At 48.1% G+C, this 25069-nt stretch overlaps 8 protein-coding genes across 12 annotated transcripts; 4 read left to right on the plus strand and 4 right to left on the minus strand.

Annotated features, from left to right (window-relative positions):
* Positions 1 to 3090: 3090 nt before the first annotated feature.
* On the minus strand, positions 3091 to 3892 carry LOC9635674. The gene is made up of 5 exons (XM_024670557.1): positions 3781 to 3892; positions 3680 to 3729; positions 3524 to 3629; positions 3413 to 3471; positions 3091 to 3345 (listed from the first exon to the last, which is right to left on the minus strand). Exons 1-5 carry the CDS (start codon positions 3859 to 3861, stop codon positions 3201 to 3203), a joined length of 441 nt encoding a protein of 146 aa, XP_024526325.1. The 5' UTR covers positions 3862 to 3892; the 3' UTR covers positions 3091 to 3200.
* Positions 3893 to 4114: 222 nt separating this feature from the next.
* Positions 4115 to 6192, plus strand: LOC9635675. The gene is made up of 5 exons (XM_002965483.2): positions 4115 to 5177; positions 5243 to 5320; positions 5377 to 5442; positions 5505 to 5570; positions 5625 to 6192. Exons 1-5 carry the CDS (start codon positions 4542 to 4544, stop codon positions 6018 to 6020), a joined length of 1242 nt encoding a protein of 413 aa, XP_002965529.1. The 5' UTR covers positions 4115 to 4541; the 3' UTR covers positions 6021 to 6192.
* Positions 6178 to 7505, minus strand: LOC9634304 (histidine-containing phosphotransfer protein 1). Of its 2 annotated transcripts, XM_024670250.1 has the most exons (8): positions 7427 to 7505; positions 7207 to 7251; positions 7018 to 7155; positions 6801 to 6931; positions 6665 to 6733; positions 6537 to 6608; positions 6405 to 6477; positions 6178 to 6346 (listed from the first exon to the last, which is right to left on the minus strand). In XM_024670250.1, the coding sequence occupies exons 3-8, from the start codon at positions 7075 to 7077 to the stop codon at positions 6296 to 6298; spliced, it is 456 nt and encodes a 151-aa protein (XP_024526018.1). In that variant the 5' UTR covers positions 7078 to 7155; positions 7207 to 7251; positions 7427 to 7505; the 3' UTR covers positions 6178 to 6295. The 2 variants fall into 2 exon arrangements, with proteins under 2 accessions (XP_024526018.1, XP_002965866.2); XM_002965820.2 differs by lacking the exon at positions 7427 to 7505 and having other exon boundaries at positions 7207 to 7285.
* Positions 7506 to 7601: 96 nt separating this feature from the next.
* Positions 7602 to 12323, plus strand: LOC9635676 (probable chromatin-remodeling complex ATPase chain). Of its 2 annotated transcripts, XM_024670249.1 has the most exons (24): positions 7602 to 7916; positions 7961 to 8068; positions 8133 to 8236; positions 8315 to 8418; positions 8468 to 8565; positions 8622 to 8801; positions 8851 to 9072; positions 9125 to 9259; positions 9309 to 9591; positions 9643 to 9716; positions 9770 to 9990; positions 10043 to 10130; positions 10183 to 10276; positions 10330 to 10518; positions 10572 to 10609; positions 10659 to 10726; positions 10776 to 10865; positions 10925 to 11034; positions 11083 to 11138; positions 11184 to 11349; positions 11407 to 11585; positions 11641 to 11850; positions 11906 to 12007; positions 12243 to 12323. In XM_024670249.1, the coding sequence occupies exons 1-24, from the start codon at positions 7725 to 7727 to the stop codon at positions 12258 to 12260; spliced, it is 3129 nt and encodes a 1042-aa protein (XP_024526017.1). In that variant the 5' UTR covers positions 7602 to 7724; the 3' UTR covers positions 12261 to 12323. The 2 variants fall into 2 exon arrangements, with proteins under 2 accessions (XP_024526017.1, XP_024526016.1); XM_024670248.1 differs by having other exon boundaries at positions 10925 to 11138.
* Positions 12324 to 12445: 122 nt separating this feature from the next.
* On the minus strand, positions 12446 to 15219 carry LOC9634305. Its single transcript, XM_002965821.2, has 8 exons — positions 15092 to 15219; positions 14699 to 15038; positions 14439 to 14633; positions 14102 to 14374; positions 13950 to 14052; positions 13778 to 13896; positions 13540 to 13716; positions 12446 to 13281 (listed from the first exon to the last, which is right to left on the minus strand). Exons 2-8 carry the CDS (start codon positions 14999 to 15001, stop codon positions 12481 to 12483), a joined length of 1971 nt encoding a protein of 656 aa, XP_002965867.1. The 5' UTR covers positions 15002 to 15038; positions 15092 to 15219; the 3' UTR covers positions 12446 to 12480.
* Positions 15220 to 15711: 492 nt separating this feature from the next.
* On the plus strand, positions 15712 to 17946 carry LOC112344894 (pentatricopeptide repeat-containing protein At4g02750-like). Its single transcript, XM_024670435.1, has one exon. It carries the CDS (start codon positions 15712 to 15714, stop codon positions 17944 to 17946), a length of 2235 nt encoding a protein of 744 aa, XP_024526203.1.
* A 1653-nt stretch (positions 17947 to 19599) lies between these two features.
* Positions 19600 to 20128, minus strand: LOC9634306. The gene is made up of 2 exons (XM_002965822.2): positions 19862 to 20128; positions 19600 to 19805 (listed from the first exon to the last, which is right to left on the minus strand). Exons 1-2 carry the CDS (start codon positions 20120 to 20122, stop codon positions 19647 to 19649), a joined length of 420 nt encoding a protein of 139 aa, XP_002965868.1. The 5' UTR covers positions 20123 to 20128; the 3' UTR covers positions 19600 to 19646.
* A 740-nt stretch (positions 20129 to 20868) lies between these two features.
* On the plus strand, positions 20869 to 23873 carry LOC9635678. Of its 3 annotated transcripts, none has more exons than XM_024670568.1 (15): positions 20869 to 20960; positions 21025 to 21154; positions 21220 to 21342; positions 21404 to 21493; positions 21554 to 21643; positions 21714 to 21850; positions 21910 to 22046; positions 22112 to 22210; positions 22269 to 22981; positions 23038 to 23103; positions 23154 to 23209; positions 23255 to 23327; positions 23378 to 23460; positions 23512 to 23562; positions 23623 to 23873. In XM_024670568.1, the coding sequence occupies exons 1-14, from the start codon at positions 20896 to 20898 to the stop codon at positions 23555 to 23557; spliced, it is 1908 nt and encodes a 635-aa protein (XP_024526336.1). In that variant the 5' UTR covers positions 20869 to 20895; the 3' UTR covers positions 23558 to 23562; positions 23623 to 23873. The 3 variants fall into 3 exon arrangements, with proteins under 3 accessions (XP_024526336.1, XP_024526338.1, XP_024526337.1); XM_024670570.1 differs by having other exon boundaries at positions 23270 to 23327; XM_024670569.1 differs by having other exon boundaries at positions 23041 to 23103.
* The last annotated feature ends 1196 nt before the right edge of the window (positions 23874 to 25069 follow it).

The following is a 25069-nucleotide window of genomic DNA, read 5'->3' on the forward strand; positions in this document are numbered from 1 at the left end:
TCTTCACTGGCGGGTGGTGGTGGTGGCTGGCGGTCTCTTTCCGGGACGTGCCGTGGCCGTCGGGGATCTGCGTGCTCGGCTTCTCGTCTATCCTCGCCAGCTTTGACGTCCTGTGGTGTGGAGCCTCGCTGCTTTGCTGCCTCTTGCCTTTGACGACGAACTCCTTGTCGTCCGAGTTGGCCATCGTGCAGAGAATAGTTGCAGCTTGAACGCCCGGAGAGCATGGCATGGCTGCATGCATTAAACACCAGCAATGCGTTACTCACGACGTCCAAAAGAATAAGAACAAAAAGAGCTACCTGGTAGATTCGAGAGTGTTCTTCGACTGTGAGGTGCGTCATCGTCGTCACGTTTAAGTTGGAGCGAAGGAAGCTCTGGATGCACAGCCGACTTGCTCTTCTCAAACTCGCCTCCTCGATCCCTCTGAGGAAGTGAACCTTCTTCGTCTTGTTCTTCTTTGGGCCTGACCGCTGCAGCTCCGCTTCTCGACTCCGGCACCTCGACTTTCACCGGCGTCGGCTCCACCTTTGTCTTTGAGCCACTCTCACTTTTCGGCCATGTCCGTTCGCCTGTCCTGCCGTTCCTTGCTGCTCTACTGTAATCCGACACGCCGCATGGAGAGAACGAGAAGGGAGATGGAGGAATGCCTTCGTATCTAGAGTTTTTCTCTGTACCCGGCCCCGCATGGTCCGTCGGCTTCGAGAACGATATCAACGCGTCTAAAGAATCACTAGCCGGCAGCTTGAGTCTGTCCGCAAAATCTTCAACTGAGTGAAGAGGTAAGTCTTCGAGAGTGAAGGTTGGAAAGAGCTCGAACGATTTCGATTTCGTCTGCATGAAGACATGAATAAAAGATCAGCAAAACCAAATGATAAAAAACGTACCTTGTCCAGGGATCCCGGCGTGTGTAGTCTGTCCTCGGATTGCTGGCTCTCGTCGCCTTGAGATGGCCTCTCGAGATCCAACATCAGCCTTACCTTCACATCTTCATTCAGAGCATTTTCTACAAAAGGCTTCTGAACAAACGTATGCTTTGGCAAAAGCTGCATGACATTGTTTATTTCCTTTAATACAAGTCCGGATTCGCCATCGCCGCCGTCATCGTCCGCCGATGCTGGTTGCGTTTTCTCTCTGTCATCGGACAAAAGAATGTCCAGTGGAGTAATATTTACCATGAAGCGAGAGAGATCAACATGCTTGGACTTGAGCCCGTACATGTCTGCGAAAAAGGAAGAGGAAAAAGAATCGTGTTTCAGATCGACGAAGGAACCAACTTGGACGAATTGTAAAGAAACTCACCAAGAATGCCAGTGGCACTAGCAGAGTTTGATGAGACTTTAAGCTTTGAAGGGGATAAATCGGCCACGGGAGGTAAGTGACCATTTTTTTTGTCTAGTCTTTTTGAGCTTTGCCCTCGCCGTCTCCGTCTGGTTGACTCGACATTTTCTGAGAAGAGAGAGAGAGAGAGAAAAAAAGAGATGTTTAAATCTACTCAAAACTCCAAGAAAGAAAGAGAATGAAAAAAGGTGAGAGATGAATGATAAACAAACGCACCAGAGGCACTCGTGGACTGATCAGCAGCTCCATTGTTGGAGCCGTCTTTTTTGTCATCCTGGTGATTAGAGAGCTCCGCGGCAAGCACCTCCCCTTCTCTAGATCTCTTGCGGCTTCGACCCCCTCGGCCTCCCCCCACACCTTTGGACTCCGACCCAAGTCGCTCCACAGTTGTGATGCACGACTTGGTCTTCAGAACTCCCGTCCCAGAGCTATTTACAGGGGGGCCAGGCGCGTTCTTCAAAGTGATGACGCTCCTCCTGGGTTGCGGCTCCGAATTGGAGGACTTGGAGCCTGTGAGTGAGCGACACAAAACACGGAGATTAGAAATAGCAAGAACACGGAGGGAAAGGAAAAGGAAAAAAAAAAAAACGAGAAGAACTTTGGAGCCTACCTGACTGCGAAAGAGACGAAATCCCCGAAATTGTCTTCCCGTTGAGATGAGGGGGTAGCATGGGGCTGCGAAACCCGTTGGAAGTGGAAACTCCCCCGGCTTTGGGATTGAAATGGGAACTTCTTGTCATCTTGGCTAGCGTTTCGTTGGTCATCATCTTCTCCAGCATCCCTTTGGACGACTCTGCGTATTCCATCCACCGCTTTTCCTCACCAATAGGAGCCGAATCTCGCTCGCTCGCCCGGCCTAGAGCCTAAGCCGCGAGCTCCTGCATGCCGCGAGGCTCTCGATTTACCCCGCCGCGAAGATTGAGAGCACAATCAATCTCCATCTCGAGCATGCATCTCCTCGCGGCGCGCCCCGGAAAAAGAGCGCCGCCGGCCAAGTCAACACCATCTGCCTAACCACGAAAAAGATGCCTCCCCCTTCCCTCTCCTACACAAGATTGGAAGAGATTGGGGGAAGATTGGGATTTCCACTGCCGCCCCACCTCACACGCACAGCGCCGTGTTTCTAGAGCCGGACGCGCGAGCGAAGAGAGGGATTCCAGCGAGAACGAGAGCGAGAGAGCGAGAAAGAGAGAGGATTCAATGCGGAAGAACGCAGGCGCTCAGATCTTTGTCGCCGCCGCGACCTAATGCCTCACACTCGCGGGGCGAGAGTCGCGCAGCTCACAAACCCTAGAAATCTCGTCGATGCGCAACGGCGAGTGCGCACTCTCCCTTCTTTTTTGTGGCTCATTCATGCAAATGTATATGTTTGCCTGGTCTGGCTTGGGTTGCCAGGTACCTTCCTGCCGGCCGTGTCCAACCCGGTGCTGCCCGCGCTGCCCGCCCTGCCCCAGTGTCCACGTCACTCGACCCGGGGCAAAGGGGTAGGTAGGTGAAGCTACTGGGTACCTTGTTGGATCATGCGTCCTGTATGGACCGCCGGCCGGAGAGGGGCGAGTGAAGAGAGTACGTGGGTTTTTCTGTTTGAAGATTTTTTGTTTTTCTTTTTTTCCTTTTTTCTCCTTAATCTTCATCCAACCGAACCATCCAAATCATATAGGGGCCAGTGGTAGCATCGACAGGTAGCTTGCTTGCTCGCTTCATCGCTTTTTGGAATTATTCTCCCTTGCTTTTACCACGGGTGGGGGGGTGAAAGCTTTTTAACTCGTGGTGGTTTATTTTTACCCGGCGATGGGTGAGGTCACGAGCTCAATCCACTGTCCCGACACATACGAGGCCATTTTATAAACGATGGGAGGAATCTACACATGCACAGGCAAGGGCACCCCCCTAAAGCACGTTGATTCGCTAGAAGATTCCTCCTCCTTGGTCAAAACACTAGAGCGATCTCGAGCTTCAATCGTCAAAGAAGCGTCCCAGAGAGGAGACGTCGTCCCCTTTTGACTCCCTGTGAGAAAGGAAGGAGAGAAGTTTAGATCTATAGATCCACATGAGATCTGCCTGTAGTTTTTACCTCCGCAAGCATTCCCTGAATTGGCGACCTCTTCTAATGTCCACCTCGCCCTCCTCGAGCTAAGCAACAAGAACAGTGAGTCGATCGCGAGGCAACGTTCTCTAAACTCACGGCATCGTTTCCATAGATTAGATCGTAGCAAGTCCACGAAACGCATTGGAGCATGCAATTTTGCTTGGCGATGCTGCTGGATTGGCACTTCCAGCCCCAGAGTCCACTGGAGAATAGACCAAATTGTCAAGTGTATGATCGCTAATAGAGGTCTACCTGTTAATGTCTTGGAGACACTCTTTTTTTTTGGCCAAAATCTCGTCGTCCTAAACACCGATCGATCAATCACAGCTCTAAAAGGAGCTTCCTAAATTTACCGTGATAGCCCGCCGCTTAGAAGCAAAGCCGCGATCCACGGCCAGCGCCACAAGCAGTAAAATCGTCAACAATCGCGCCATAGCCAGGGCTTTTAACTGTTGCCCTAAAACGAAAAAAATCGCTCCAACATTCTTGTGCTGACTCACGCACGACACGGTCTAGTTGGCACAGCCCAAGCGCTCCACGTGGCAGTTGTAAGGCCGTGTCGCCAATTGGCACTAGCGCACGGGCTCCTGCCACGTCAGCCCCACCCATCCATGGCCGCAGCCTCGGCATTGACCTGCAGCCGTTGGATCACCCCCAACCCGACGGCGGCGATGGCGTACGCCACCTTCGCGGGCAGCGGGCAGGCCTAAATCCTCTGCGATTTTACGGCGCCGTCACACTTGGCCTCTTTCACAGCGAGCTCGAATTTACCTGTAGAGGAAAAACGCTGCCCGGGTCGCCTCTAGTATAGTGGCGCAGGCGATGGAGAGGAGCGAGGGCGCATAGGGCTTTTGTCCAGCGCCAGTGAGTGAGAGCTTCGCGAGTGCGGCTAGGGTTTTTCGGGGCGATCTCTAGAACACCATCGCGGTGGCGGAGCAGCCTAGAGGTAGGCACGGTCAATCTCCAGCTCCATTGCGCCGCTGCGAGGAATCGCGCACAGGGTTCTGCCGGGATCGATCGATTCCGGGGCTTTTGGGCCATGCTCTAGCAGGTACTCTGGATCTCTCTCATTGCGGGGCAAAGGATTGGATGTGTGACTGATAGAGCGGAAAGAATGAAGAGCAAAGGGAGAGGGAAGCCGCGGAAGCGGGCAAAGGCCGAGGATGTGGCCGACCTCGTCAAGACGGAGATAGATGCCGCTGAGGCGCTCGCAGAGTTTAGCAAGCAAGTAGTGGTGGCTCGAGACGACGATTCTGGCATGAAGCTCCAGTGGCAGAGAAAGCGCAAGAGATCTACAAAGTATGGGATGGAGTCGTCCAGCAGCAGTATGTTGGTGGCCTCCAACAGCGCTGTGGATTTCCCACTCGTCAAGGACGAGTACCCTTCGGACAGTGATAAGGAACGCGGTGGTGGTAGCCTTCCTTTGGTGACTTACAACAGGTTTGACACTTCCGAGGATTCCCTGGAGCCGGGCTTTCGGGCTGAGAGCCCGAGCTCACCACTTCCGCCTCTTGGAACCGAGGGATACTCGGCCTACGTCAAGTCGGAGGCGGGGCTGGTCCAGCAATGCGCGTTCAAGTCATCGCTGGAGTTTGAGGAGAAGCCAAAGGCAATCTCCTGGAGCAAGCTCCGTGGGATGAAGCAGCCAAAGCTGGAGGACGGGAGGTCGAGTTTCCATGCAAAGGATAGGCGAATGAGTTCTACGCTAGGATGCGGTAAAGGACGGTCTGCCAGAGCCGTGTTAACCGAGGTAAGCCATTTTGAGTTTCATTGTCTCGTCTAATATGTTTTGCTTTTCTCGAACTTGTCTTCCAGGAGGAGAAAGAGATCCGCAGACTTCGACGAATAGAAGCAAATCGGGAGTCCGCACGTCAAACCATACGCCGAAAGCAGGTACTTATCATGGGATTACATGGCGTGGCAGTAAAGCATGGTCTCTTGATTCGCAGAAAATGTGTGAAGAGATGACGTTGAAAGCGAACGAGCTTTCTTCAGCAAACGATCGATGTAGGAAGGTAAATGCTCCCTCGCTTTGCTCGTGATTGATCGATTAAGCCTGTGTTTCTTTTCCGTGTAGGAAATCGAAGCGATCCGCGAGGAAAACCGGCGTCTGTATGAAGCAGGCTGTTCTTTACGAAAGCAGGTACATAACAAGTATGATTCATACTCACGTCTTACATAAAGCTTTGTCTCGCAGCTTGCTGACAAGTACATAGAGCTCGGCGCCTCCTTCCCAGTTCTTCCCACTTTAGAGGACGAATCCAAGTGTGCAAAGAAGCCGGATGGATTCAAGGAAGCGATCACTGAGACTGTCCAAGTTAACAGGCAGGATGACAACATAGAATTGGTGGAGTCACAAACCTCACACTCCACAGCAGCGGTGGCTCGCACGAATCAAACAGCGGCGCCGTTGCTTACAGTGGAACGCTATACAACAATGGTTCCTCCAAGATTTTATAGTTTCCCTTATTCATTTTACACGGGGAGAAAAGATGCGCTAGCAGCAGCTACGGCAGCTCAAGCCCGGCGACGAAGAAAAGAGCTGACGAGAAGCAAAAATCTGCTGGCCAGGCAAGTTAGCCTTAACTCTTGATACTTTGATCATCTTCCTCTCAATTTTCTTCTTTCATGATTTTTTTCTTATCCCTTTTTTTTTCATCAACTCTGAGTTGATAGATATGGTTTGGAAAGCAATTATTTTCATGTGACACCCCAAATTGTATTCTTTATACGCTATAATGTTGAAAGCATGGTTGAATTTTTTGTTTTATTTTGCAAATAGTGGGAGGAAAAAAACCAAGCAGTGGCACAAACTCCCCACTCAATCAATACAAATTAGCAGCAATTATCGATTCGGGTTTTCATTGTTTACTCAAACTGTGGGACTATTCCTCCAGCAGCAACAATTTGTTCTTCCAGCTACACAAAAAGTTTCATTACAAAATCTTACTGGTAAAGAAAAATCTCGTTTTTGAACCTGAAGAAGTGTTTCCAACCTTGCTTTCACCAATTGATACTCCCGTTTAACTTGTTGAAGGCAATTCACACACCTGGAAAAACAAAAGGATTTCATAGTATTTGAGAAGTTTTTGAAAGAATCCTGGTTCACCCTTCTTTGTTTGAAGCATCACAACACTGCCGAAAGCTAATGCAAACATTCTTCACGCGTTGCGCTCCAATGCTGTGAGTTCGATCGATTCGTCTGTGAGAAAGCAAAAGGATGTTTTGCGTAGATACCTGGAGCTACTGCCTTTGAACTGATGAACATGAGCATCAAGAACTTTGAAGTCAAGAGGATCAGTTTCACTGCCAACAAAAATGACAAAGAGACACATACGCATCAAATCAAAACAGAAGTTAAGTTAAAACTCACAGTGTTTCAGTGATGCTGTCGATTATTTTCTCGGAGTCCTCGAAAAAGAGCGTTACAACTTCCGCCACGAATCCTGGATTGCTTGGGTCCTGTAACTGTTGGAGCTGGACAAACTGATCATCGAGAAATCCCTGGATTCAAAAAAGAAAAAACCAAAAAAAAAAAAAAAAAACGAGCAAGAATGAGAGGTTCGAGCTTTGATAACCAAAATCCAAACCTCCTTGAACATGTCCTCTGTCAGCTCCACATATTTTTGCTCCAGCGGGGCTGCAGCCATCCCTAATTCGATCGATCCAATCCTCCCCAGCGGCACAAAGATCCGATGGCCTCCTCACGGACGAATGCTCATGATCCGCTGCAAGGAATTCTTAGCAAATCGCCAGAAAAGCTATCGATCGGAGCTCACCCTCGTTCGCCTCCCAGCCCTAGCGATCATCCAAATTACCCTCCCCTGGCCAAAGAGGACAGAGAAAAAAAAAACCCAAAAAAAACCATGAGAGGAGAAAAGCTGTAGTATATTCCAGCTCGAGCCAATGCCATCCAACCACATAGAGAATAGCAGCAAGAACAATTGCAACACAGCCTGGAAGGAAAGACGGACAAAACCGAGCAAGGGGAGGAAAAACCTAAAATAGTGGCGATCGAATTTCCTCCAAATCTTCTCGCGCGCCACGCGACATAGCCCCAAAGCGTGGCAAATCTTCGGGAAGAAAATCTCGCTCGCTCGCCATTGCCACTCCGTCGGCCCTAAAGCTTTGTGGCGGGAAATTTTTTGACCGAAATATTGGGGCGATCGTGGCCGTCCGTTGCCGCAGCAACGGCTCGGATGCGCATGAGGCCGCCCTTGATGCCTATGCTCCCCTGGAAGCTGCGCCTAAAGGAACGAAGAGTGTGAGTTAGGTTTTCTTAGAGCTGCTAGGGTTGATGGCGCGGCAAAGGAGGTCGCCCTCGGTAGAGGAGGACGAGGAGGAGCCCATGGCGGCCGAGAATCAGGAGAGCGGCAGCAGCGAAGCTGAGGAGGAGGAGGAAATTGAGGATCTCGGCGACGCGGAGGAGGAAGAGGAAGAGGCGGAATCCAGCCGGCACTCTTCGGCAGACGAGAGCTCCGATGACGAGGTACGAATTCTTCGCTTGGTCTAGAGCTGATTTTTTTGCCGCAGGACGAGATCTCCCATAAAGAAAAGGAGAGGCTGCGAGTCTTGAAAAAGAGGAACAGTGATCAGCTCAAATTGCTCAGCCAGCAAAATGCTCAAATAGATGCTGATATGGTAAGCTGAAAATCAAGCTGTCGATTGACGAATTTCTCCCCCTGACGATTGCGCTGCCGATCAGAATCATAAAGCGGAGGGGAGGCTAAAGTTCTTGCTAAAGCAGACAGAACTATTTTCTCACTTCGCTCAAGGCGCTCCAGCTGACACGTCCTCCAAGAAGAAGAGGTACAAATAGGAATGCTCTAGAAGCGGAAGATACTGTGGAACTCGGCTTGTGTTTACTCGGACTAACCTTACTTGTAGAGGAGGAGGAGGACGCCGTAAACTGACTGAAGAGGAGGAAGACAAAGATATAGCTCAGGATGAAAGCGGGGTTGGGACAACAAAACTATTCACGCAACCATCCTGTATGCTGGTTATTCGTTTGGATGATTTCTAACATTTGTTGAAGCGCAGGCATTAAAGGAGTTATGAGGGATTATCAGCTCGCAGGTCTGAACTGGCTCATTAAGCTCTACGAGAACGGAATCAATGGAATTCTAGCCGATGAAATGGTACATTGTAGAGCTGTTCATTTTGAAGTTCATGGTGTTGATTTCTTCTTCAACAGGGCCTTGGGAAAACGCTACAAACAATTTCTCTTCTCGGCTACTTGCATCAGTATCGGAAAATTACCGGTCCGCATATGGTGGTTGCTCCGAAGTCAACTCTGGGTAACTGGATGAATGAAATTCGGAAGTTTTGTCCCATTCTCCGAGCAGTCAAGTTCCACGGTACCCAGGAGGAAAGGGTATGTTAAATGGTTAGTCTTTGTGCTTGCTAAATCATGGTACTTCCAGGCTTATCAGCGAGATAATTTACTTAAACCTGGGAAGTTCGACGTATGCGTTACAAGTTTTGAGATGGCAATTAAAGAGAAAGCAGCACTTAAGAAGTTCAGCTGGCGATATATTATTATTGATGAGGCCCATCGGATCAAGAACGAGAAATCAATTTTGGCGAAGACCATGCGCATTTTTTCTACGAATTTTAGGCTCCTCATAACAGGAACACCGCTGCAGGTATTTTAAAAGGTTTCTTAAGCTGAACCTAATTCACTGAACCGATTGACAGAACAATCTACACGAGTTATGGGCTCTTCTTAACTTTCTGCTGCCGGAGATTTTCAGCTCTGCTGAAACATTCGACGAATGGTTTCAAATATCTGGCGAAAACGACCAGCAAGAAGTTGTGCAGCAGCTTCACAAGGTATGAATGAGCGCTATGCGCTATCGTCGATGCTGATAATGATTTACAGGTGTTGCGGCCTTTCCTTTTGCGAAGGTTGAAGTCAGATGTTGAAAAGGGGCTGCCTCCCAAGAAGGAAACAATCCTCAAGGTTGGCATGTCAAAAATGCAAAAGCATTACTACGGATCCTTGCTCCAAAAAGATCTCGATGCTATCAACACTGGCGGAGAAAGAAGACGCCTTCTAAATATTGCGATGCAGCTCAAAAAGTGCTGTAACCATCCATACTTATTTCAAGGTGCTGAGCCAGGTCCGCCATATCTCTCTGGAGAGCATCTTGTTGAAAACTCAGGTTAGTTTCTTTAAGGGTCACTCGTTCGTCCTTTATCGTTTTTTCTGACAGGCAAGATGGTGCTTTTGGACAAGCTTTTACCGAAACTCAAACAACGGGATTCTCGTGTTCTCATCTTCTCACAGGTTGGCATTTACCTTTACAGAATTATACTCTAAATAAACTTGTCTTTTCTCAGATGACCAGACTTCTTGATATACTGGAGGATTATTGTATTTATCGTACATATCAATATTGTCGTATCGATGGAAAAACAAGTGGCGAAGAACGTGAAGCTGCTATAGAATCGTTCAATAAGGAGGGAAGCGAGAAATTCTTATTTCTTTTGTCAACGCGAGCCGGTGGCCTCGGAATTAATCTGGCAACAGCGGATATTGTTATATTGTATGACAGTGATTGGTACGACCTTCAATGAGTTTTGAGTGATGGTTAATATGGCCATTTTTTGCAGGAACCCCCAGGCCGATTTGCAGGCTCAAGATCGTGCCCATCGTATCGGTCAAAAAAAGGAGGTTCAAGTTTTCCGGTTTTGCACAGAGGTAATAAGTTGATTATAACTTCCTTTCGGCCTCTCAACTGGGAGCTTTGCAGTTGACTATCGAGGAAAAAGTTATTGAACGGGCTTACAAAAAACTTGCCTTGGATGCGTTAGTCATACAACAAGGTCGTTTGGCGGAAGAAAAGAGTATGTGGTTAAATGTTTCAACGTTGCCACTTTTTGACACTTGCTTGGCACAGCTGTTAACAAGGATGAGCTTCTTCAAATGGTTCGATACGGCGCGGAGATGGTTTTCAGTTCTAAAGATAGTACCATAACCGATGAAGATATAGATCGTATAATTGCGAAGGGAGAAGCTGCAACTGCTGAACTGGATGCAAAGATGAAGAAGTTCACGGAGGATGCGATTCAGTTTAAGATGGATGATCGTAAGTGCACTCTTATTAATCCATCCCATCACACTATGTTTTGTATTTTACAGCTACCACCCTCTACGATTTTGATAATGAGAAGGAAAAGGTAGAGTTTGCATTTCGAACGCGGTCTTATCCTTACACTCTGATTTCAGAATAAAGACTTCAAGAAAATAGCTGCTGACAATTGGGTTGAACCTCCTAGACGGGAACGCAAGCGCAAGTAAGTATCGAGGTCCAGACGACAGGTACTGATAAGATTGTTTACACAGCTATTCAGAATCCGAATACTTCAAGCAAGCACTTAGACCGAGCACCTCAAGCAAGTCCAAGGAGCCCAGAATTCCCAAAATGCCTCCACTGTATCCTTGTCTTTCTTCTACGATATTTTGTTCTTTCTTTTTTTCTTTAACATTTTCAGACATGACTTTCAATTTTTCAACGTTCCTCGACTGACGGAGATTTTTGAAAAAGAGGTGACGCGGAGATATCTGAACAAGAATCAAGACGGTGAAACGGGAGATATTGAGGGTGTGTTTTCTTTTACTTTCCTTTTCGTGTCTGACTTAAAGCTAGCAGAAGGCGAACCACTTACGCCAGAAGAGCAAGAGGAAAAAGAGCAACTTTTGCGAGAGGTAATATTGGGAGGTTTTGCCAGATCTCATTTGTTTTCTTTACAGGGCTTTCCAACTTGGAATCGAAAAGACTTCACCAACTTTATCAAGGCATGCGAAAAGCATGGCCGCTCGGAAATTGGAAAAATAGCTCTTGACATGGAAGGAAAGACGGAAGAGGAAGTTGAGCGGTATGCAAAAGCTTTTAGTGAGCGCTACAAGGATCTTACTGGTATGTAATTTTTCTGCTTTGTATTCCTTGAGGCTAAAATCTCTTTATTTGTTTCAGAATATGATAAAATAATCAAAACAATCGAAAAGGGTGAGGCCAGACTTGCACGAAGGGACGAGATTATGAAATCGATCGGGAAGAAACTAGACAAATACCGGAATCCCTGGCAAGAGCTGAAAATCCAGTACGGCCAAAACAAAGGCAAGCTGTACAACGAGGAGTGTGATCGTTTTATGGTACGTTAAGCACGAAGGTATACTATCGCCACCGATTTCATGATGCATTTTGCAGGTATGTATGATCCAACGCCTCGGATATGGGAACTGGGACGAGCTGAAAGCGGCATTCAGGAGCTCGCCGCTTTTCCGGTTCGACTGGTTTGTGAAGTCACGCACGCCAGCAGAGCTTGCAAGGCGGTGTGACACTCTCATCAGGCTGATCGAGAAGGAAAACCAGGAGACCGAGGAGAACGATCGACAGGTTCGGAAGAAGCCTGCAAAGGTAGTCAGCTCTTTTGTTTCTATTTCCTTGTGTTTACTTTGCTTCGTCTTTGTAGAATGGAGCCTCTCCATCGACAAAATCGTGCTCTGGTAGTGACAAGGAAGAGGTCGCCGCGCCTACTCCCAAGAAGAGAAAAGCTCCCTCGGAGACATCATCGGTATGTGGTGTTTTGTTCTTCGTCCCCTTCTCTTTTTTGCTTGTAGATCTTAAGTTATGCATTTGTGTTTGCATTGTGTCTATGCTCCTGTGTGACTGGAAGCACGCTTCTTTTACAGGATTAGCCTGTAGAGCATCCAAGTGCCGATCGGTGTAAGTCCTTCCTGCCTCGTACTTGGTTTTGTTAGCTCAGGATCGTCAGTTACAAAGATGCTGAAGTGATTTTCTTGTTTCAGGCCAAGAGGAGGAGGTGATCCGGGGCTTTTAGTTGTACAGTTTTGATTGTTAATGGTCATCAGTGACTTTATGCCACTTTAGCCCTTGACTATAATTTGTCAGCCCTAATCTGACAATACCTAAACCCTAAACCCTAGCCCTAATTAGTTTAACTTTAATCCCTAATTTGTCTTTATTCTTCTTATATACAAACCCATATAAATGGGAGGAACAGCAAACATTGGAATGTACATTTACTTATTTTTGACTTTCAAGTTCCAGTATGAGCTGCTCCATGGTCTTCCTGTATATTGGCATGTAGTGATCATTCACCATGGTTCGCGACAACCGCACCTTCCCATATAGCCTCCTGTTCGTCTCAAACAGCCCCACCCTCGCCTTGAATTCCTGCTCGCCACCATCGCTGCCCGAGTCCTCTGGCAGCGGCGAAACCATGTGAATCACTCGACCAGGGGGATAGAACCGATTGCGCTCTCGGCCACAGCCTTGTTCTTCCGATGGCAAAACTATGTCCCTTCCCATCTCGGTCGCGGACGCCATCACGTCCTCCTCCTCTTTGGTGATCTCCTTGGCTGCTCGCTCTTCTTCTTCCCGCCCCAGGCGATCCTCCTCCTTCTGCCGCTGGAGCTCTTCTTCCAGCTCCTGCCACAGATACTCCTCGCCAATGCTTACGTGATCCGCTGCCTCCTGGGAGCTCGAACCGGGAAATTCTGCTTCAATCTCCATTTCCTCCTGAGTCTCCACGGACCACTTTGTGTCCTCCTGAGTCTCCACGGACCACTTTGTTTCCTCCTGAGTTTCCACAGACCACTTTGTTTCTTCCACCTCGGTGAAGGTGGACGAGCACGGAAGAGAATCCGCCTTTGGAGCCTCTTCCATTCCCCCTTCACTCTCTTTAATACTCGTCACTGTACTCGTTACTGTGTTTGCACGCCTACGCGGCCCGATGCACGCCCATCCAGACAGTCCGGTCAATCCGAGCGATGGCCGAGTCCGAACAACTGCCATTGCAACGTTCTGCGCTTGTTTCATGACAACCTGGACGCATTAAAACACGTAGTTAGAAATTGGTGCAGGGCGCTGGACGATGGACGGGGGGAATGGAACTCAACGAAGTACCAGGTTGGAAAGATGACAAAGATTGCTTTGCCAGTATATCCTAACACGGTTCGTCCAAGGATAGAAGAAACCCGGAAGAGCTTCTCCGAAAAAGATGTAGGCCTAATCTTTGCTGGAGAAGGATCAGGAGAGTGGAGAAAGGGGAAAGCCTTGTGTTTGTTTCGGGATAGTAGGTACCTGGGTGCTGCTGCTGACTGGCTTCCAGATAGCCCCCGCGCTAGCAACTCCAGTTCGCATCCTTGCCATTGATGGCAATCTGCTACTTACTGCTGTAGCAGAACGATACACTGTCCGCAAGATTCTTGTTCGTTCGATCTGCTCCTTGAAATCACTGACCCAAGCAGAAGATGTCACCTATTTCAGAAAAATGAATTTCACAGCGAAAGGGGAGAAGTATGAGCAGCAAACTACTTACTTCAGCTCGTAAATCGTCCACAGATGCAGCAGAAAACGTTGGCACCAGATCTGAACCGTTTACGACAGACGTCACAAATGGCAATCCAGACTCCGCAAGCTCCCACGTCATGCAAGCAGCTGATAATAGTAGAATGTTAGCTAAGTCTCGGCTCTAAAAAATAGTTATCTACCAGGAGCGAAGGATACACAGTTCGCTGAACTGAATTCCTTCTTCTCTCGAAGAATATACGTCAGCAAAGCAGCCGTGCCGCCGCCAAGTGAATGACCAACTATCTGGATCAAACGTAAGCGCCAAAAAAGGAGTTCCAATCACGCCTCTTACCTTTATTCGATAGCCGGGAGACTTATTTAAAGCTTCAAGCAAATGCGGAGTAGCTAGCTGAGCAATCCATCTTGCAGCAGCAACCATGCCGCAATGAGCATATCCCAAAACCAAACTTTCCACGCCTCCGTTATGAAGAACCGTGAGATGGAAGGGGACAACCGCTCCCGTGACAGCCGTTAACGTGTCCTTGATGCTATGAGTTCCACGGATGACAAGAAGTATGGATTCGGTCTCGTCATCCCTCAACACACAAAAGGCGGGCTTCAACAGCTGCACGAAAGAAAAGAAATAGCTCACTTAATCGACTAGTCCCGAAAAGAAAGAACCAACATACCGCAGCCTTCGGTTCTTGAAGAATCACTTGATCCTTAGAGAAGCCAGTTTCTTCCAGGAACAAAGGGAACGGCTTCTTTGAAAAATGTAGACATATAAGAAGCAATCGCAAGAGCTCCTTCAACGTATTCACAACCTCCAAGCCTGTAAGCTGGCAACCATCGCCAGCAAAAACACTAGCTACGTGGAGATGTCCCTGCGAAGATGAAAGTAGAGTAGCTGATTTAACAAGAAACGCACTACTTCCACACTTCCACTTACTTGACGCCGGAGAAGGTAATTGATTCCAAACGCCAAATCCCCAATCGGCCATTTCCCAAGAGTCTCCGAGTAAGTAAACCGCAAAGTCTCCATAATCGTGGCAAGAGCTTCCAGCCATGTCGATGGAGCTCGGACGAGCCGAGGCATCCTCAAGGAGCTGGAGCTGGAGCTCCTACTGGATTCCCCGCCCTCATCCAGCTCGCCAAATTCATCCACACCGCGCCTTCCCCATGGAATCCCCCATCTCGAGTAGTAATACAGGGCAGCTGCTCCAGCCGCCGTCGCAAGCGTCGCCGTAGCCATCGCGCTCCAGAGCTTCGATCATCCCTCGGACATGGAGCTGCAAACCGCGCATTCGATCGAGAGGGAGCGGTTCCAGCAGCGTAGCCTTACCTGGAGAGATTGCAGAACCCTAGAAGCAGATCCAGCTCGCCGCGAGGATTTCGCACGGAAAATGCGATGACTCCCCCGAGAAATTCCACCGCCTTCCCTAGTCACAGAACAAACGTTGCGTCGCTTCTCCTCCGTTAGGTCTAAAAAGGTCGCATATGTCCGGAGGATATCCTCCTTGGAACCGTTGGATAATCCAATAGGGCTGCTTACGTGGGCCGTCGGATGTCGCCGTAAGGCCAAGTGTCACACCGCGAATCCGACGACCACGATTTCTTCAAGACCGGAAGTGCCACACCGCGAAATTCGACGGCCAGGATTTCTTCTAGACGGGAATCAATGGCCAGATGTCGAGCAGCCTGTCGCTTCTTTGTTCCAAGCAAGGCCCACTCCACGCGTTGAGGGCTTTTGCGAGCGCTCATGTTCTTCACGTCGATAGGGCTCACAGCGAGGCGGATCTGGCACGCCAGTGCAACGATGCCAGAGATCTCTCCCATGCCCGCCAAATCCACGCTCGAATTCTCGCCACCGAGTGGCGCGGCAGCGTTTTCCTGGGAAATCAGGTCATTCATATGTATGGGCGATGCGGTAGCGTCGGCGACGCCGATCGTGTGTTTCACGCGATGGAGCGGCGGAATCTCTTCTCATGGAACATCGCCCTCGCGGCATATGCCCAGAACGGGCATCTTGCCGAGTGTAATGCCGGGTTCTCGAGGATTCCGGAATGGAATGTTGTGTCGTGGACGGTGATGATGGTGGCTTACACACAAAGAGGGAATGTCCAGGGCGCGAAGGAAACGTTCGATCAAATGCCGGAGCGGAATGTCGTGTCTTGGACGACCATGATCTCGCTATATGCCCAGTCAGGGCATTTCGAAGATGCCAAGAGAATGTTCTCTTTAATTCCGGAATGCACTGTGGTATCCTGGACGGTCATTTTCCAAGCCCACGTTACCAACGGCCAGATCGACAGCGCCAAAGCCGTGTTTGACGAAATGCCCGAGAGGAACGTGGTCGCGTGGACGGCCATGGTCTCGGCATATTCCAACCTCCACAGGCCGGAAGATTCGCTCGCGTGGCTCAGCAGGATGCCACAGTGGAACGTGGTCACGTGCAACGTCATGCTGGACGGCTACGTGGCACGGGGCTTCTTTGACGACGCCGCCGCGCAGTTCCACGTCGTCCCCAAGGATGTGGTGACGTGGAACACCATGCTGACGGCATGCACGGAGCACGGCCACGTCGACCTCGCGGTTGAAATGTTCCACAGGATGCCGCAGCACACCGTGGTGACGTGGAACGCGATGATAGCCGGGTATGCCCGTAACGGGCATCTGGACGAGTCAAGGGCGCTGTTTGACTGCCTAGACGAACGCAACGCGGTGACGTGGACAACCATGATTTCGGCGTACGCGCAATGTAGATTACTGCGGGAAGCCGCGGTTCTGTTCCACGACATGCCGCAGTTAGACGCACGGCCGTGGCACGTCATGGTTGCGGCATATGCCGAGGCAGGGCAGTTTGACGAGGCCAAGGCGCTGTTTGAGCAGTCCGACGCTCGGGATTCCACCACGTGGACGGCCATGATGGGCGCGTATGCTCACCACGGCCAGTGGGAACAATCCAAGGCCTTGTTCGATGGAATGCGGAGAAGAGCTGTGGAACCATGGAACAATTTGATCTCGGTGTATGGCCAATGCGGCTATCTGCAAGACGCGATCGAGGCATTCCATAAGATTCCCCACCGGGACGTGATCTCCTGGAACTCGATCCTCACGGCCACCGCGCAAAATGGACGCCTGGACGATGCCGAGGAGCTCTTTCGCCAAATCCCCGAGACGAATCCAGTTTCTTACAACATCCTCCTCCAGGCGCACGCTCAATCCGGCAACATCGATCGAGCGCTCGCTTTGTTTCGATCGATGCCAGGGCTCGGGATCCTGGCGTGGACGGCGATGATCCTGCTCTACGCCAAGACCGGCAATCTGGACGACGCGCGGGAATTTTTCCGCAGAATGCCGCAGCGCGACGCCTTCTCGTGCATCACCATGATCATGGTGAGCGCGATGAAGGGGAATCTCTCGGAATCAAACCAGTGCTTTCGCGAGATCCGCTACCACAACCTCGCGTCCTGGACGACGCTGCTAGTGGCAAATGCCCAGAACGGGCATCTGGAGGTAGCGCGAGCGTTGTTTGATCTCATGCCCGTACGAGACAACGTGTCATGGAACGCGATGATCACGGGCTACACCTCGAAGGGCGGTACGGAAGAGGCCCGGCGGATATTCGAGTCCATGCCGGAGCGCAACGCGGCATCTTTCGGCGCCATGATCTCGGCATATGCCCAGAACGGGTATATTCCCCAGGCGCGTGAGGTCTTCGAGAGTGGCGGCTCCTCCCAGCACGACGCCTGGAACGCCCTGATCGCGGCACTGGCGCGCGATGGCCACGCCGCCGACGCGATCCATCTCTCGCGCGCGATGGCACTCGAGGGCTACGCGCTGGATGGCGAGTCCTTCACGGCCATCCTCACGGCGTGCTGCCACTCGGGCAACATTGGGCGAGGGATCCGTGAGTTTGGATCGATCGTGGATCACGGGCTGAGCCCAATTGGATCTCACTACTGCCGGATGATCGATCTCCTGGGGCGTGCCGGGGAGCTGGGCAAGGCGGAGGATTTGATCGCGGCAATGCCATTCCCGCCCTGTGATGTGGCGTGGGGGACGCTCTTGGGTGCGTGTAAAGTCTCGCCAGATGTGGAGAGGGGGATGCGAGCGGCAGGGCAGGCATTGGAACTGGATGGCCAGAGATCCGGCCCCTATGTCATGCTCTCCAACTTGTACACGAGAGAGGCGTAGATTTTCTGTACGAGAGGATGGATTGATCAAAAACAGCCTGGATTTTTTCACAGCACAAGCTCAAGAACTGACACATTCGTTTCTAGAAGGATGAATCGATCTAACTTGTAAGACGAAGCTCAAGAACACAAACGCGATTTTAATATTTTTTTACCTTTTTTCTTTTTTCTTTCGAACCAATAAAAACAATATCTGGTTAAAATCATAAAAATAGGAAATCATAAGTAAATACCTTTTGCACTCAGTTGCATAATACGTACATGCATTGCAGCTTGACTCCCCTTCCATAAGCAAGAATAATCTCGCTAATCATAGTCAGTTGTGTCACTTTGGTCTAGTAGTTTTCCTTCTGGAGATACCTACAAATTTCCAACCTTAAGAAAAGAAGACAATTAAAAACCTACCTTACATCATCCCACAGAAAGATCCTCATACCCTTTTCATCGTGAGGGAAGTATTGCCAACCCACCCTGAACATCCTCTATTTCACTCTTCAGCTGGGGGTCTCCTCACCACATGTTTCAATCGCATCAGCATCTCCGAATAGTCCACTCTTCTCACATGGTTTAAATTAAAACAAGCAACTGGTGTCGAGGGTATTCCTTGGGCCTTGATTGGTGAGTCTTGGATGAAGTTCCACGACCACCACAACTGATGCGGTCTTGTTTTACATCAGATCTCAGGAAGAGGAACGTACATCCTCCGGCTCGGAGACAACGTCTATAAACGTATGACATTCATGCTTCTTTCCGTAGTGACAGGCTACGGACAAGTGCTAGTACAGCTTTAGTTGTGGCTATCTTTATGGGGGCCCGATCTAGTGAGATTGCTCAACGATTTACCGCTATGTTTTGCTCTCAAACTGGAAAGACAAGCTCGCGCTTTGGATGCTTCTTCAATGCAGTTTTCTTCCAAGTGTCTAAGCCGAGAGAGAGGCAGTGACGAGAACAATTTCTCGCTTTGATAACATCTTCCATATCATTGGTACTCGGTGATGTCGAGGCACACAGATCCAAAGCCAGGGCACGAGTCTATTCACCCTGACGCCTTGCTGAAGTGTTACTTAAACCTTTCTGTGCTAAATATTTCCATCTGTCCAGAGATCTGAGATCTGTTCTTTGAAACGATGTTCAACGGCCATGTTTCTTGGAACTCGTCTCAAAAATGTGACACAATAGCTTCCTTGATCCTGGAGACCAGAACTATTGATAATCAATTTTGTTATGGTATTGTTAGATTGATAGGCAACTTCAGGACGAACACTAAGCATCTGCAAGAAGGTATACTGTTTACGTAACATTTGAACCTTTGAGATTAGTTTTGTTCTCCAATGACAGGGAGAGAAGAATCACTAAAGGTTGTAGTTTTTGTGTTTGAATTGGTGGCTTATGAATCACGTATATCTGTCTGCAAAAAAGGCAAGTGTCAAACAGACTGAGAGCAAAAATCTCAATCCCTAGACGACAGGAACCACCAGATCTGATGGAAGTCTGTGCTATAAAGTGCCTCCCAGGGACGCACAAAGGCCACGCAAATATTGATACAATTGCTGTGGAGAGAACTTCCATATATGAAGCAGGTAAACATCAAGTGTATTGATGTTCGCTACTCATGCAGGCTGAACCAAATAATAAAATAAATTTATATAATTTTTATATTTATTGCTAACCATACCACGTACCTAGGAATTCATAAAATCTTTATGCCATAACTCTATACCCTTTTGCACTCAATTCCATAAGCTCTGCAAAAATTGCATCTTGACTCTCCTGCCATAAGCAAGAATAGTTTCGCCAATCATAGTCAGTTTTGCCACTAGTTTGGACTACCGATTCCAATACTTTTCCTTCTGGAGATACCTACAAATTTCCAACCTCAAGAAAAGAAGATAAAAGAAAAACAGTTGAAAACCTACCTTCTGGACCAAATACCTCACATATACATGCTCCTCATCATCCCACAGAAAGAGAGCCAGAGCCCTCATACCCTTTTCATCGGGAGGGAAGTATTGCCCTCCTTTGACAACCCAACCCTGAACATTTTCTATATCAATCTTCACAGGGAAGTAATCCCTCTCAGTCACAGGATCGACGATGGGTGTCTCCTCGACAGAGAAATCCACCACATATCCGGGATGTTCCAACTGCATCAGCATGCTCCGGATAGCTTCTTCCATCTTGACAAACCCTAAACCTGACCCTAGACACTTGAAAGGCTATTTGAGGCATTTGAAAAATACGCATCGTGTGTCCTACGCCATGGCACTCCTTCCTCCCAGAAAATTGTGGCTTATCGAGGGTCCTTGAGAATTCCAGAGATTAAATGGATGCCAATCCATACATAGGTCCCTGCGTTGTTGATCATCCTTTAAAGAAAGCCTTTTTTTTCTTTCGACTCAATGGACTCACAATAGAATTTCAGGCCGGGACTTCTACTCGTTTAGTCTGTGTGAATCAAAGGTCTGTCTGTGACAAAGGCAGAATTTGTATGTTCGTTGCAGCGATCTTGATGGTCTGATACCTATCACGCGAGAGCTTGACAACGACATAGGAAATCCATGTAATGAAGCAAATGGAGCTCAGAAACGGGAGCCATCCGTGAAGAAGTTGGACAAGAAGAAGCCGAGATCTTCCAAGCTCGGCAGCAGCAAAAAAAAAAGAGAGTCACAAAGAAAGAGAAGGTGAGGAAGGAATAGGATAACAACAAGCGGGGAGAGGAGGAAGGAAAGCAAGGCGAGGAGGGGAAGAGGGGAGTTTCAAGCTTGAGAAAACGAGGAAGAGGAAGAAAGTTCGCCTATAGAGGAAGAAAGAGGACACTCCATGAGTTTATTTTGCTGTTTCATTGGATGAGACGTCCACGGCTCGAATCACATCGTTGTCTTCTTTCTTTTTTAAAATCTTTAGAGAGAATTTAGGGGTTTTGGCGCAGGGAGCTCAGGCAAGGGAATGCATGGGCTATGTGATCTTCATTGGGCTCGATTGGTCGCGCTTTAGATCACAAGCTACATTCATGAGGTATGGATCTTTACCGGGCTCGAGCGCTTGCGGTTCTTATTGTCCTTTCTATCATATGACATAGCCACGTGGACCGTGACTATGCCACGTGGATGTCATACGTGGCAGTGTTTAAATCTTTTTGGCGGGATGGGCAAGACGGCTGGGCGCTTGCTTGCTTCTGTGATGCGCCTGATGTCTCTATCGTGCTCAAGGTCATACTGTCAATGCTAGCAAAGGAAATCCCCTAACAGCAGATCTCTGGTGCTTTTTCATGCAGGGGCAGAGCCTGCCTTTCATGGGAAGTGACAACTATCTGATTAATTCTCTCGTCAGGCCGAGGGAAGGAATCCCCGCTCAGTTCCAGGTGTTGCTGCTCCCCAGATTCAAATGGCAATCGCAGGTTTGTTGCTTTAGCTTCATCACAGGACGAGGTTCTAAGTCTTTTTTGTTCTTTGTTCTAGGAATTATACAACATCAATGCTCGTGGAGATAACGTTCCCTTGGATGGAGCTCAGTCCCTGCTGCTCCCCAGCTTCAAATGGCAATCACAGGTTTGTTGCTTTAGCGTTATCACAGGACAGGTTCTAAGTCATTTTTATTTTTTCTTCCAGGAATTCTCCAACATCAATGCTCGTGGAGATGACGTTCCGTTGGATGGAGCTCAGTTCTTGCTGCTCCTCAGCTTCAAATGGCAATCACAGGTTTGTTGCTTTCCATAAGCTTAGCTTCAATGCAGGATGAGGTTCTAAGTTTTTTTATTCTTTGTTCCAGAAATTCTACAACATCAGTGCTTGTATACTCGGAGGTAATGTTCCCTTGGGTGGAACTCGAGCTGCTACAAGCATTGTTCAAGAGTCGCTCATCATTGGCTCGACTGTAATGGTTTTACCGGCCTTTCATCTTGTGAGGTAAGTGGTAGTGTGACTTTTATTTGACTTGTGTTTGAATTGTTTCCCTCTGTTGCCAGTGCCAATCATAAGGGGAAAACTCGGGCCGACAAGATTGCTTGCTTTGAGATCGAGAGCTGCACTGGTGAAGTGAGTTTTTCAATGGAACTCTCAAGCCTTGTGAGCATACATCCAATTGGCTGCTGCCCCCACAAAGGCGAGTGCATAGATTCTGAAACTCCTATAATGTAGGACTTATAACGTTTTTTTTTTATCGTGCAGGATTCAAGCCCCTCCTTGAGGAGGTGGAGAGATATCTTCTGGGGCACAAGATCATCTCCATCTCTATTCCAAGCCAGCAAAGCCAGCTCATAGAGCATGGTGAGCATTCATTTAAAAAAGCAAGATTTCCTGGTTTTATTATTTGTTTCTTGTGTAGGAACTATTGGGCTAGCACTACTTTGCAAGCAAGGATTCTTGGTTCTCTTTGATTCCCTGACAACTGCAACTGAAGGTGATGGAAGTGTTGTTGAGATGAGAAGGAACGTGCAGAAGATTGTCGAAGTAAGAAGTGAGCCAAGACTTCGAGTTGGCTTTGCTGGGGAAGTAGCTGTGTGTCGTCAACTCATCAAGCTTTTGCAAGTGAAGCTGAGCAAGAAGGAGTTGACACATTGTGATGCCGTCAAGTTCATGATGAAGAAAGCAAACCTGTTCTCAAGCACAGATGGCAACTTCAGTGCATCTTTCTTCATCTACGATGAGAAGACACTAGTGATGATCAAGGATGAAGGCAACGGATTTAAGGCAACAGCGCTTACGAAGGAGCAATCAGTGTTGGTCATTGGTTCCGGAGCACGACAAGCACGAATGATTCTTGCACAGCCGGTTCAAGGACAGAACCATGGGGAAGCAGCAAGTGTGGGAGAAGCTCTTTCTTTGGGTCTCGACGCCTTTGCTCAAGCTTGTGTTGAGAATCCAGAATGTGGAGGGGATTTGTGCGTCATTGACGGCAGCAGAAACATCGACTTTGGTGGAATGGAGTTCAAGAAGGCACTTGAAAGAGCAGAGTCGGATAACGTTTCCTTCCAGTATGCGAGGCGAGGAGTGCAAAGAAACGCGATGAACATCAATATTGCATTGTTTGGCAAACAGGTAAACCTCTCATCTTTAGCTCTTTCTGCTCTAGTTTTTTACTCGTTTTTTCTCAGCAGAAAGCTGCTTCGGCCAGGGATTTTTCTGCGGAAAATGTCCAGAGCGTCAAAGAACAAGAAAAGGTTTACAATTCTTTTGCTATGATTTGCTTTAGCTCAAAAGCAATGTACAGGGACACAACCGAGGTGGTGCCACTCATTGCTTCCAAGAGTTCAACCAGCATCAGAGGTAAGCTTGTTCACTGTAGATTTCAGAACTTCAACATTCTTACAGGAGCATCACCAGCAGCCAAAACATCGACTCACGTGAATTGAAATCTACCAAAGCTGTGGATGTGCTAGTAATGGTGTGTTATCCTTTTCCTTTACTTTGTTGTAGCTCAGGATCAATGTATAGGTTCAAAACCGAGGAGTCTATACGCTCGCCACTCATCGCTTCCAAGTCAATTACAAAACAAGGGAGTTCAGCAAGCACCAGAGGTAAGCTCGTTCATAGATTCAAGGAATTCTTACCACAATACATTCTTACAGGATCATCTGGTTCTCAAAAAAGTGTTGCATGATTGTCTGGTTCTAGTGAGGGTAAGTCTCAATCTCTAACTCCAGCAGCTACACTAACATACTTTCTCATACTACAAGCAGTGAAAAGGCTACGTGTTGGAACTGTATCTTCGAAGCATTAAGGTCTATTGAAAGTAAAATGGATGGAAGGTATGATGGATTGGAAATGTCAGATCGCAGTTAGAAGAAGAGGAACATAACCGTTAGTTCACCGAGAAGAAGAAGATAAGTGTTAGTTAAGCTAGAAGAAGAGGAAGATAACCATTAGTTCCTCAGTTGCTTCTTTGTTTGTATTTTTTACTGTCGGGTAAAGCTTTTGAGATATTTGCTTGGCCAGAGGGTCAAAATTATGATCTCACAATTTTCTATGCCCAACTGCATGGGATGGATGACCCACGCACTCGGCTGCGAGATGGAAGAAGGGTCATAGGGAAATGAATTCCTCTCTCGATTGCAGCTGTTCTTGAAACTAGATATTGTTGACAGGAAGCAATGGCAGCAGTTCTCTACGACTGGAGTGCCGCATCACCGTCGGATTTGAAGGTAACAATCCTTTGGTCACCATCCAAAGCTTGGAGCGTTGGCAAGTATACTCGAGCGGCATGAGCATTGGGCATTCAGCAAATTGATGCTATCCTCGGATCTTCGAGATGTATCTCAAGTGTGGGAGAAGCACTGGAAGAAATGGTACCAAGTGTGGTATGGCCAAGGTGGTGCAAAACCAACAAGTAGCTGGGAACAAGGTAGGAATCTTTCCCTCATGAACTAGGAACTTCGATAGAGAAAACGAAAGAGAACTTGCTGCGACAGCTTTTAGCGCTAGGCCACAGAGACAATGGTCTCTGGAGGAAGAGTTGACATGAATGTCCAGCATTCCAAATTTTATTGCAAAGTGTATTATTTTAAGAGAAACTTTTCTAACAAGCTTTCAGGATCTTGTCTCCCCCTCAGTGGAGTGTGGAGGACCCGACCTCATTTAAGTCTTTGATCATTGGAAACTTCACCTGGAAATTTGAAAAAGGAAATAGAAAAAGGAACAAAATATGTTCTGGTTAATTTATGTAATAAAATTAATCTTGTGTTTATAAATTAGAAACTGTGAGGGCCAAGTGTACGGCTATGATGCCGTATATTAATATTAGCGTAGTGGGATTTTGGTAGCCGTCGGATTGGTTTCAATCTGGACCACTCGCTCCTGTATATAAGTTAGGGTTTTTGGGCTAATGAATATGCATATTTCTGTATTCCCTTTCTATATTCTATGCACTCACATTGGTGGAGGTGAGGGGCACCTTTGATTGTCCCTGGGGAGTGCTTGGATTTGGGATTTCGGTTTAGATCTAGCTTTTGCATTGTCTAGATCTAGCTTTTTCCATTTCCTTTCTTTTGTTCTTTCCTTTTAGGATTTTGGTTTAGATTTAGCTTTTTGCATTGTCTAGATTTACCATTTCCTTCCAGCTTTTTGTCATTTTTCTTCTTTTGCTTTTTCTTTTTCGTTCATCTTCATGGCCGATTTGCAATCTCCTCC

The sequence above is a fragment of the Selaginella moellendorffii genome, unplaced genomic scaffold, assembly GCF_000143415.4.
Source record: "Selaginella moellendorffii unplaced genomic scaffold, v1.0 SELMOscaffold_6, whole genome shotgun sequence".
NCBI lineage: Eukaryota > Viridiplantae > Streptophyta > Lycopodiopsida > Selaginellales > Selaginellaceae > Selaginella > Selaginella moellendorffii.